The sequence below is a fragment of the Anabrus simplex genome, chromosome 13 (assembly GCF_040414725.1).
Source record: "Anabrus simplex isolate iqAnaSimp1 chromosome 13, ASM4041472v1, whole genome shotgun sequence".
Classification (NCBI taxonomy): Eukaryota; Metazoa; Arthropoda; class Insecta; order Orthoptera; family Tettigoniidae; genus Anabrus; species Anabrus simplex.
The window spans coordinates 35,609,471-35,622,320 of NC_090277.1; the positions used below are offsets into that span (position 1 = coordinate 35,609,471).

The 12,850-nt window shown below is 37.9% G+C and overlaps 1 protein-coding gene across 2 annotated transcripts in view; it reads right to left on the bottom strand.

Annotated features, from left to right (window-relative positions):
* The window catches only part of LOC136884895 (gastrula zinc finger protein XlCGF57.1-like), a 34,582-nt gene extending 22,034 nt beyond the window's left edge, over window positions 1-12,548 (bottom strand). The window contains exons 1-2 of one of the 2 annotated variants that reach the window (XM_068230101.1): window positions 12,430-12,548; window positions 1,916-2,043 (exon numbers count right to left, since the gene is read on the bottom strand). In XM_068230101.1, coding sequence (XP_068086202.1) covers window positions 1,916-1,981 — 66 coding nt within the window. In that variant the 5' untranslated portion in view covers window positions 1,982-2,043; window positions 12,430-12,548. Of the gene's footprint in view, window positions 1-1,915; window positions 2,163-12,429 lie in introns of those variants that run through there. The other variant, XM_067157196.2, reaches the window with a different exon arrangement.
* Between the last annotated feature and the right edge of the window lie 302 nt (window positions 12,549-12,850).

Below are 12,850 nucleotides of genomic sequence, written 5' to 3' on the forward strand. Positions count from 1 at the left end.
CCCCACCCACAGAGGGATATTATTATTATTATTATTATTAATTCTTAAATTTTGGCCTAATTTGGACCACAGTAAATAACTGACTTGGTGGATAGGCCTTTTTTCTTCTCTCAGAACTTTGTCATAATTTTGCTGTGGTTCCTCCTCCTCTCCTCTGACCAAATGTTCTCAGATTTTTTATTTTTCTTTCCCTGGAATCTCTTGAATTTATCAATTTTAGCTCGAAACGTATCTCTAATAAAGATTGCATTTGGACTGATGCCAACTTCCTCCATGTCTTTTCTTGATTCTTCTGCCCATTTAGTAGTTGCATTTAATTTGATGTAGTTAAAGATCATCTTTGTTAGTTGACTCTCATTAATTCTTGTGAGGTGTCAGCAGATGAACTATGAAAACTATGAACCCCAACAAGTACAAGTAACCCAACTCTTTCAACTATCAATTCTTACTGCAGGCCAATTGCCAACATAAAGATCTTTGGTTGCTTTTAATAATCTACCCTTAATCGTACACTTGAACCACCTTCATAAGCGGAAACTTATCAGGAAGGAGAAGAAGAATCACATGCCTATTCCTCCCGTAGCTTTATTTAATTACTTACCTGGAGTATACCAAAATTCTGGTCCTGACAGCCCCTTGGTGGTCTGAAACCACACTGGGTTTTATCCAAATTCCTCTCAACCACTGATCTCACCCTACTTCTAAGATGCCAGGGACCGGGCGAGTTGGCCATGTGGTTAGGGGCACGTGGCTGTGAGCTTGCATCTGGGAGATAGTGGGTTCGAATCCCACTGTCGGCAGCCCTGAAGATGGTTTTCCATGGTTTCCCATTTTCACACAAGGCAAATGCTGGGGCTGTACCTTAAGTAAGGATATGGCTGCTTCCTTTCAACTCCTAGGCCTTTCCTATCCCATCTTCGCCATAACACCTATCTGTATCGGTGCGACGTAAAGCCATTAGCAAAAAAAAAGATGCCAGGGAACACATTGCTTGCTATACTGCTCAATGTGATACCTCAATAGTTGTTGCAATTTTTCCTGTCCTTTGCTCATAGACATATGCAATTACAGCTTTTGTCCAATCTGAAGGTACCTTAGTAACACTCAATGACAATTTTATTACAATATGAAGCAATTTTATCCATACCGTCTAACTAAACTTCAACATTTTGGATCTAATTTCATCTATTCCTGCTATTTTATGATAACTGACATTTTTACCATCCTTTCTGCTTCCTTAAGCATAATCTCACTAACATCATTTTCCTCATTGCCGTGTGCTCAGTTGTTTGTGACATCAACAGGAAGACTCATCTTATGTCAATAAAACTTTCAAAATATTCCTTCCACATCTCCAGTGATTCCCTGGGATCTATTATGAGTTCACACCATTTACTTACTTTTCCCTCTTGCTTTCTGTGTATGATTCTTTATTACTGTGCAGAAAGACTTCCCTGCTGCTTTTACCTGTCTATTCCAGATTATTACAAAAAAATTCTCACACATTCTTTTTGGAATCAACAACTATTTGTTTAGTTCTGTTTATTTGATTTATGTACAATTCCCTATCTCTATCAATCTTTAAAACTATCCATGGGGATAAATCATAAATCCAAAGTTCTAATGCAAAAAACTGCCCAACATTTCAAATAACAATGAATGACATCCAGCATGCCATCACCACACATCTTATGATCATGTACATCTACAACGTACAGCACACCTACCAGACTACCACCTAGGTGTGTCGTGCAATGAAATATCTGACAAAGTAGCTTTTAAAATTAGAAGAGTTTATGCCCCTTGTTATTCAACAAATATTATTCCATATGAAACAATGACTTATAGATCTGAAAATCTTTTGGATTACCAGTTAAATTCCGATCACTATACAGTAATCAGGAATGATACTTACAAATGATGTACTAGCTGCGCCTTCAAGCCAGACAGGTTCCTCCTTGATCTCTATTTTCTGGTCCATTTCACACAGCAACAGATGTCTTTATATGAAAATGAGCCCAAAATTACTTCCACTGACTTTTACTGAAAAAAATGTACAGGAAATATATTATTATTATTAGTATTGTTAGGGCTATCATTTATAGACCAACCAAACCAAGCAGGCCTGCAGTTCTCCATTATTGTCAACGTTTATATCACAGCCCCACAGCTCAGTCTTCCACGGAAATCAAATCACAGGGACAAGGCTTTTATTCCAAACATTGCACATGCACTGGCTGGGATTGAACCATGGGCACCTTGGTGAGAAGCCAGTTACAATGCCACTCCACTATCAGTGGCCGCCCTAGTTTTGTAGTCTAGTTTGATACAGATCTCCATGTCAACATATCTTGCACTACCCTGCAGGTCTCCAGACTATTTTAATACACATCTCCACTATGCACTCTCCTGTGCTTACCTACCCATTTCTACAGTACTATTACGTAATACAGCTATTCTTGACTGATAAAAAATTCCTACCAAATATACTTGCCTTTGAAATTAGCTGAACGAGTTTTGGGGTTCTCAACATGCATCCCATGAATCTAAACCTAAGGTCAACTTTTGCCAAACCTTTCTTCTCTTATCAATCTTATTCACAATCTACTTATTTGTGACCTGAACTAGCCATCTGACTTTTAACATATTTGGCTAACTTCACAATCCAGAGGATTCTATTCTTTCTTTTTGTGTCAGCTGTTATCCACATTTCACTTTGATACAATGATTGCTTGAGTGTTAAAAAAAGTCTTCATAATATGAGTATCTGAGTTGAGCACTGGTTTTCTACAATTATTACAGTAAAACTCTTCAATGTAGGGAAGATATTGAAGCTAACAGGAATAGGAAGCATCTGCTCGACATCAGTGCTAGTTGGGATTAGCAGTTACAAATACATTCTTCAATGATAATGCTATTCACTGGTGCACATAGGAGGGCAGAAGCACCAGATCCATAATGGAATATATCATAACCAACTTAAAATTCAGGAAATCCATTTGGAATGTGTGGGATTACCGGGGATTTTTTTATGATACATACCACTATCTGCTTCCCAGTGAACTAAGTATCTCTTGGCCTAGGATGCTGAAATTGAATTCTGTCTGCAGATGAATAAGGGAAGAAAATCTCCATGATGAGGAAATTAGACAGAAGTACATGGAAGTGATTAGCCAAAAGTTCCAAACAATGGACAGTATGCTGGTTAAGGATATAGAAAGAAGAAGGGAGGCATACAGTGATGCTGTAGTAGAAATAGGAAGGGAGTGCCAAGGAACAAGTGAATATAAAGATGAGAAAAAGTGAACATGGTCGTGGAGTGATGAAGTGAGAGCAGCTTGTAAACTTAAAAGGAAGGCATATCAGAATTGGTTCCAAACAAGGACTGATGAAGACAGGGATTTGTACACAGATGAATGAAACTAAGTGATACAAATAGTAGCTGGGTCCAAGAAGAAGTTGTGGGAAGATTTTGGTAATAACCTGGAAAGGCTAGGTCAAACAGCAGGAAAACTACGGGAAAATTTCATTTTATTTACGTTGGTCAATGTGGAAACACCATCCAGCAGTTCTGCGTCAGCTGGTGGTTGTTTACAGTGGCATCCAGTGGCTTGCATACTGCTAACACCACTCAAGAAGATTTGGTGACTGATGATCTGACTACATAATCAACATTTACCAGTTCCCATCTTGCAATTAAAATTGTAATGATTGGCATTGATGGAACTAACAGTTCTATGAATATCAATGCAGGAAAGAATCTCGATGATGAGCATACTCCAGATGCTAAGAATTTAGAGCCTAATTTATTTTTCAGATTTTATACTTAGTTCATCTCAGACTTAAATGTTAATTGTGTGTTTGTACATTAGTTTTCATGTGTTTTTATATTTGTTTGATTATTAGATGTATTACATTAAGGCTGAAGATGGCCAGCCAAGGCCGAAACTAGTCCCTAGTTCAGTAATGTAATTCAACAATATTGCATAATATAGTATTGAAAAAGGTGGACCATACAACATTACTTTAATAATTATTATTGTGACCACAGAGTTTGTTTCAATATTCACACACTGTTATAGGATACAAGGATATTTTTCAAAGCACAAAATTTTCCACTCTCTTCAAATGATTTTCATATTTATTACCCTTTTTTTTTTTAATTCATCCCACTGCCAACACAGTATTTAAAAGTTTACAATATTTGTGACACATACGACTCACTGCGGCGTTTTCCCTGAAGCATATATTGGGAAGTTTGGATCATACATTTGTATTATCATAAACAAACATAACGGAACCTCCACAATTTCTCCTTCACTGACACTGTAGTGAAATAGAAGAGTTGTAAAAGATCAAGCATGATCACAAGATGTTTACACAACTGTGGTGTCAGCTGACAGTGTGAGAGATACACACGAGGTGGAAGGAGATGCATCTTGTTAGTGGACAACAAACTTTATCCATCTACAATGCGAGATCTATCTTGCCAGTGACTTCAGTCCTAATCCCTCTTTGAGATATGTCTCACGAGATGCATCTCAGTTTTACTAACCCAATAGACGGATCTGGAATTGTGGTGGCAAGTTGTCTAGTGAATTACTGATTCAGTTATTGTGCATTTGCTGAGCAAATTGAGGGAAAGACTTCCTTTACTCTGGCAAAACCGAGCGCAATACTTGGTTTATCTACCACATATAGAGGACTGTTCATGACTAAAGGAAACAATCATGCAAATTTTGTATGTGTATCACACAAGGTTAAAAATTGGACAATTCACATAATGGATATTAACTACCTAAGTTATATAACCACAGGACATGGTGTTACAGAAGAATGCAGAAGAAGAGATGGTTAGATATTATCACAAATGATGAGATAATGAATAAAATTGGCGAGAGGAAAACAATTTGGTGAAATTTGATGAGAAGGGATAGAATGGCATGACACAATATTAGGACACCCAGGATTCGTTCCATTAGTTATCAAGGGAAGTGTAGGTGGTAAGAACGGTAGGGGTAGACCAAAATATGAATATGAAAAATAGATTAGAGTAGATTTAGAATGTAGTAGTTACATGGAAATGAAAATTCAGCAGAGTATAGGGTCGGATGGAAGGCTGCATCAAACCAGTCCACGGACTGATGACACAAACAACAGCAATTAATACCTTCGGGAAAACAATCCCTTAAACACAATTAATAAGTGTTACATTCCCACAATTTTTTCTAAGTAATATTTAATAAATCTGAAAGAGACATTCTGTTTATCAGGTTGCGTCGAGAACATCTACTGTAGTTTAGGCTATATACATTGCGGTACAAGTCAACTACACAGCCGTGGAGGTGTAACGCACTAAACTTGATGTCGACATACAGGAAACCAAAATACAATTAAATCCAAATTCTTGCAAATGGTAGCAGAGAAGTTTGAGGTTCGCAGTGAAAGGTTGCAGAAAACAAGCCACCACAATTCCGTAATGAAATGAACCGTGCATAAGAAACAGAATGGTGTGAGTAAAACTGCATGAAGTAAGGCGATACGTTCCAAAAACTAAATATTAAACAACAAAGCTACCACTTCGAAACCGAACCGGATACAGGTAATTGTCTTATTTGGAAATTTAAAAACTATTACGGTACGCTTGGGAGATACAATACAATGCTCTCCGTACTAATCGCTAAGTAGTGATTATACCCAGTATGAAGTTGGGTTATGCTAAAGAAAATAGACATTTCAGTACCAGAATAAAGCATCACTGGAGTATACTGTACGCGCACTTTTTAGTGATAGATTTTTGTACTCCGTGAGGAGTAAGAAGGGAGCACTGCCGGTTCCGGTAAATACTGCCAACTGAATGGAAATGAAATCTGAATTGAATCGATAATGTGATCGATCGATATGAATTTTCTAAACCTTTATTATCTTAACGCCAACAACTGTGTCACACACACAATACATAACACTATATAATATTTCCCGATGCGAAACGTGTTCCTAGCATGAATTCTATAGTTTGGTTTTGCTGTGTAAACAACAACTTTACGAGTACGTAAAGTGTACGCCAGATGTCGCACAGCGATGATAAGCGATTCTTTGTTTGTGTTTCATAGGTTGCCAATACGAATCTCGAAAGATAACCGAAGTCGACCGATTCAGCACTAGGGTGTAAATCTATCGCTAAAAAGTGCGCAGATAGTAAATCACAGCACAAACAATGTGTAACGACCAGTTAACCAATGGAAATGAATAGTCTACACATGAGAAACAGACTGAAGGTACCAGTAATAGATGCAACATTTCACTTGAGATAAAAGATCTGTAGGTGCCGTTAGATTGGGGGGAAAAGCGCTGATTTTCTTTTTTCTTTTTTTGCACAAAGGAAGCCTCAAAAACAGTGTTCAAACATTTCTTGCACAATCATTAAGCGTGGATTTATATTCAGCTTACCGATCGACAAGTGAGAAGTGTCTTCTAAGTTATCTGAAGTTCTAATTCTTCTTCTACTTCCTGAGAGGTGGGGTTGGACTCAAATAATAATTATCGTCCAGACCTTACATGATCCTTGGTCCAGACACCAAAACCTTACTGAGACCGACACGCATAAATCTATCATACGAGAAAATGTGGAGTAATTGGCACTGAAGGCTAATCAGTGAAATGACTCGGCCACAAATCAGCTATATGTATGATTATAACACTAAGTGAGCATCATCAAGAAACCGATTTAAAATGTCAATGAGGGCGGGAGTGAGGACTAATAAACACGATATAGGCCTACTGGTAGGCAAAGGTATAGATAAAAAAAGTTCGTCTGGGTACGTCGTAAGCCGGACATTGAAAGATGTGATTGCTATCATCATTAGACAGAACACACAGACAGTAAGCTTGGGAAGTTAGCTGAAAACGGGTTTTATACTGAGGGGTTAAAGCATGATTGAAACGTAAGCGGATGATATTTGTGACGTGCCGTCGGGAATACGTACCATAAAAGTACCAGGGTTTATGAGGAATAATGGGTTGGAGCTGATAATAAAAATTACCTTTTTTGCCTGACGAAGTGTTCCAATCAGGTTGCCATTTCTGGTAAGCATCAAAACGCACCTCCGACAATACATCTAAAGGCTAGTACACGGCTACACACCTAGCGACAAAGTCGCGGGACATTGTATGGGGACAGTTGCGAGACATTGTCTCTAGACTGTTGCGATACAATTCCCGCGTCCACATCTATAGAGCCAGTTGCACCACAGGTAGCGGCGCGAAATGGCGCAAGAAATTGCTTTATGTGCTTTTAATGTTGTTAATCTTTTTCTCCATCTCGTGAATGGACATAGTGAACCTTTTGTTTTTTCCCAAAGGCCATACACTCCTGCATTCTTTTGTCATTAACATTTTGACAACTGTTTAGGATTAGGTTCATAGCTTGCAGACATAAGCGTGTGGATACATGAGTGATGGATGTAGGTAAATAAGTGAGTCGTTTAATATTGAGTGAGTTTTGTATGGAAACTTTTTTTAAAAAATCAGGATAATTATACTCCTGATTTGTGACTGGGTAACATTCAAAAACCCCAAAACCCTCCCATCAGGACGAAGTAGTAGAAGAAGAACTACAACAAGAATTAGAACTTCAGGAACTAACCTAGAAGAAATTGGTAGTATTTCTTCACACTTGTCGATAGGTATTGTACGCGCACTTTTTAGTGATAGATTATTGTACTCTGTTGAGGAGTAAGAAGGGAGCACTGTCGGTTCCGGTAGTATCGCCAACTGAATGGAAACGAAATCTGAATCGAATCGATAATATGATCGATCGATATGAATGTTCTAAACCGTTATTATCTTACGCCAACAACTGTGTCACACACACAATATATAATACTATATAACATTTCCCAATGCGAAAACTTGTTCCTAGCATGAATTCTATAGTTCGTGTAAACAACAACAGTACGAGTACGTAAAGTGTACGCCAGATGTCGCACAGCGATGATAAGCAGAGCCATCTACAATTAAAGCCGGAAGGTACGCTTGGCAACGCTGTATCTACCTGTCAAGCGGAGGCCGAGAGAAAAGGGGGGCGTGTCCGATTTTGAATGACTTCACCCATATTCCCTACATTTAAACCAACACGATGATTGTGATAAATGCACACTCTTCGTAAAATGGTACTAAGAAACACGCACATCAGTAAATTCATTCACTGAAGTTAGAAATACACATTTTACATGAATAAAGGCAAAGCACTTTAAGAACAGTACTCACAAGCTGGATTACTGTGGAGCGTTGACAGCTTCCTCCGCTTAGTGTTTTTATCCTCACTGCTGACATAACCTGTGTTCTTCATCTGCTTTCAGCACTTATTTAACAAGACATTGGAAAATGTAGACAATAAACAATCTATCGCACCATTATTGTCACGCCCACAATGACGGCGTTCAAACCAGAACTGTTGGTTGTCATCTCTTCCGAAAGCAGCTCAGGACAGAGAAAACAGAAATTCTTTATAATTTTCACAACCCAAATGGTCTTTGTACACCACTGTTCTGCACACACACAAACAATACAATGTGATGGCACCCCTAAGCCACATCTTTGAAGTTCTTCAAAATAGGGATCACCTGTTTCATTACTTTGCAGGTGACCTAAACAAGTGTCAAAGCTTATCGTTCTAGATATTGTCCTTATTGTATATCCAGAAAGGTACAGCATATTACCCCTGACATCTCAAAATGACCACCAAAAAAATTCACATGATAAATGTGAGTCTAACTTGTTTATTAATTCCACATTGAGCCCAATAACATCTGTCTTGATGGAATCAGACATTTCTAACTGGCTACAGCCAAACCTCACTTTTCCATACCACCACCACCACCACCACCACCACCACCGCAACCCTAGAACACCCTTAATCCTAATTTTCATCTCACTTTCTAGGACTTGAGGTGAAGTAACATTGTAGTTACAACCAATAAGCTATAATTACTGACTGAACAGTAAATAATTTGCTTTCACAGTTCCACATGAAACTTTTTGAGAAGGGCCTAACTCTTTTTCCTTTTAGTGCTAATAATAATAATAATAATAATATTAATAATAACACCGGGCGAGTTGGCCGTGCGGTTAGGGGCGCGCAGCTGTGAGCTCGCATCCGGAAGATAGTGAGTTCGAACCCCACTGTCGGCAGCCCTGAAGATGGTTTTCCGTGGTTTCCCATTTTCACACCTTAATTAAGGCCACGGCGGCTTCCTTCCCATTCCTAGGCCTTTCCTGTCCCATCGTCGCCATAAAACATATTTGTGTCGGTGCGACGTAAAGCAAATAGCAATAATAATAATAATAATAATAATAATAATAATAATAATAATAATAATAATAATAATAATGTTATTTGCTTTACGTCCCACTGACTACTTTTACGGATTTTGGAGACGCCAAGGTGCCGGAATTTAGCCCTCAGGAGTTCTTTTACCTGCCAGTAAATCAACCGACACGAGGCTGGCGTATTTGAGCACTTTCAAATACTAACGAACTGAGCCAGGATCGAACCTGCCACGTTGGGGTCAGAAGCCCAGCGCCTCAACCGTCTGAGCCACTCAGCCCGGCCCTTTTAGTGCAAAGTTCGAATTGTTCCCTTAAACATATGAGGCAAGACAAAGAGTGTGCTTTCCCTGCTTGCCTCACGATACTCTATGAGATTGTGAAGCATTTTAATATATTTATTTGTACACATTTAACACTAACACTACAAGGAGTGGTTCCTATATAATTTAATAAATATGCATTTAGTTGAGACCACTTTGATATTTTACCATTTGCTAAACATGACATTTCTTTTACCAACGCCTGATAAGTGACAACATATACAGTGATATTCATATCTTGGTGAATTTGGAGTAAATGGGTTACATTTGGCATATCATCCATCTTCTTGTTTACCCTACTCTGCTCCTGCTTTCAGGATCGTTTCTTAACACTTTTCAATGATAAATATTTTGGCAAATTTGGGAAAATAATTGAACATGCATCAGGGAGAAGCTCATTAGGTTTAGTTGGTAGTATAGTTACGTTGACTTTACTGTCACAGATTTTATCCCCCGTTGAAAAAACTTCCGAGTATGGCATGTTTTATGCATACGACGGAATCCTTCCCAGGTTCTCAATTATCCCGTTTAAAATGAAAAATCCATTTTTGTTTTAATTCCTCGTCTGAAGGAAAATTAAACGAGGTACATAACAAAACATGTTTTAATGCTACAGTTGTTACGATACATGAGAACACATTTCTGGGCATCTGCGAATACACGAAACATTTTATTGATGAGCCAAATTCAGTCCGCACCATCACAAATAATAACGTTATTGATTTAAAGTCCCACTAACTACTTCACATTATTTCGATAATAGGCTGTACGTATGCTTACTCTATCACTTATCTTGTTATATATAGGTACTCGAACATTTTCGTGAAAAATTAAAGGAAACACGAGATGAAGTTCACTAGACATCAACATACACGGATAGATCCCGCACTTGCACTTTGGCCTCCACTGGACGTTGCCAAACTTACATGACTCCGGCTTGTAACTGTAGTCGGGTATGATGATAAGCGATTCTTAGTTTGTGTTTCAAAGGTTGCCAATACGAATCTCGAAGATAACCGAAGTCGATCGATTCAGCACTAGGGTGTAAATCTATCGCTAAAAAGTGCGCAGAAAATAAATATAATATATATATATATATATATATATATATATTCGGTTATTATAGTGCAATAATGGTTCGTATAGTGTTAGTAGTGCGATGATGTTACGAATTCAGCACTTTACCCGCCAAATTAACGGTCCAATTCTCCATATATCAAGTGAAATAGTGCATGCATTACTTTCAGTCTGTTTCTCATTGTGTAGAATATTTATCTCCATTAGTTACCTGGTCGTTACACATTGTTTGTTCTGTGATTTGTACTCCACTGATGCTTTATATTTGGTATTCAAATGTCTGTTTTCTTACATAGAAAAGCAGAAGGCTACCTTAAAATTCTACAAACAGTTGTTTGTTGTTTAAAGGGGCCTAACATCGAGGTCATCGGCCCCTACAAACAGCTACGAGGCGTAAATGGGGAGCAGAACCATCAACCGCATTAATGCTTTACCGGGCTACTACACGCTCCGATTTGGATTATAGTGCGTATATAATTGATATAGCACCTAAAACTACCTTATCACAACTCGATATAATACAACACCAAGCATTAAGACCTTGTATTGGTGCTCTTAAAACTACCCCCACAAATGCACTGCTAGTCGAAACCAGTGAATACCCTCTCTTCATTAGACGTTTAATTTTAGCAAAAATATATGTCCTGAAACACCTTACTCGATCAAATTCCATTATTATACCCAAACTTCAACTTCTGTACGAATATTATCAACAACGACTTCCAAAAAAACGGTAGATACCCAGCAATATATCTGGCTTACGCAGAGTTGCATATTCTTCGCTGCTCTGTACTAAGAACAACACAATTAATCATGCACGCATATTAATACGAAACCCTTAATTTTAAACCTCAGGTTATTATTCAATCTTCCTCCTTATCACCTCATCCCTCACAAAGTACCGCACCAATTATGCCAACAGTAAAGAAACTTAAAATATCACCAAGCAGAAATTACGTAAATATATATACAGATGGAGCGAAGTCCCTACATGGGGTAGGAGCAGCATTCTTTGATTCCAATACACGCACAATTTTTCAGTATCACTTACCGAATAATATAACTACCTTCACGGCTGAACTCACTGCAATTCGACAAGCTCTATTATATGTGCAACTACATGCGTTTCCGAAAGTAAACATTTTTACGGATTCCTAAAGTGTTCTTCACGCTCTGCATACTCCCACGCAGTCCTACAATGGATATTTATATGAGGTTAAACAAATGCTGTATCAACTTGAACATTACGGAGCCTATATTACTTTAATATGGATCAAAGGACATTTTGCACACTGATCTAGCCGCTAAAGAAGCAAGTACTTCCTTATCAGATCCCCTTCAAATCAAAATACCTGTTACAGATTATTTTCCAATTATCAAACATGAAGCACGTCAATCTTGGCAAAATTTATGGCAACGCTCGGCAAGTACCAAAGGGAAATTCTTTTATCAGTTGCAACACTATATTCCTACTAAACCATGGTACTTAAACAGATCCTATACTCGACGTCATATAATTAATACCGGTATCATACGATTAAGATTTAACCATGCATTAACGCCTGACTACAAATACCGCTTTAACATTTCTAAGCTCCCATACTGTATCTGTGGACATCCCAACATCACTTGCTCTTTGAATGCCCTCAATATGCTTCCCCTCAACGTATTTTACTCAAGCAATTAATAAAAATGAACATACCTCTGCCAACAAGCATCTAATGTTTATTATTTGAACCATCACCCCATATAATTTCAGTTTTAAACCAGTTTCTTGATCATACCAAATTAACATTGTAAACAAACGACTTTCTTTTGTTTCAGCTACCATAGGATTTACACTCAGACTGCATTCTTTGTAACCCTAACCTTCAAACACTATGCCTCGCTTTTGAATACAACCGCTAGTTAGCCTTTGATGTTAACAATAACATTATAAATTTATGTATGAATAACATCCCATAATGTGTCATACGTGTAAATAACAAGTCTTATTTAACAAATACGAGACGATAATACATATATACAGTGACTGGGTAATAATAAAAACAAACCCAAACAAACCTATCAGCAAGCAGTAGAAGAAGATATGTCTGTTTTCTTTAGCATAACCTAACCTTATA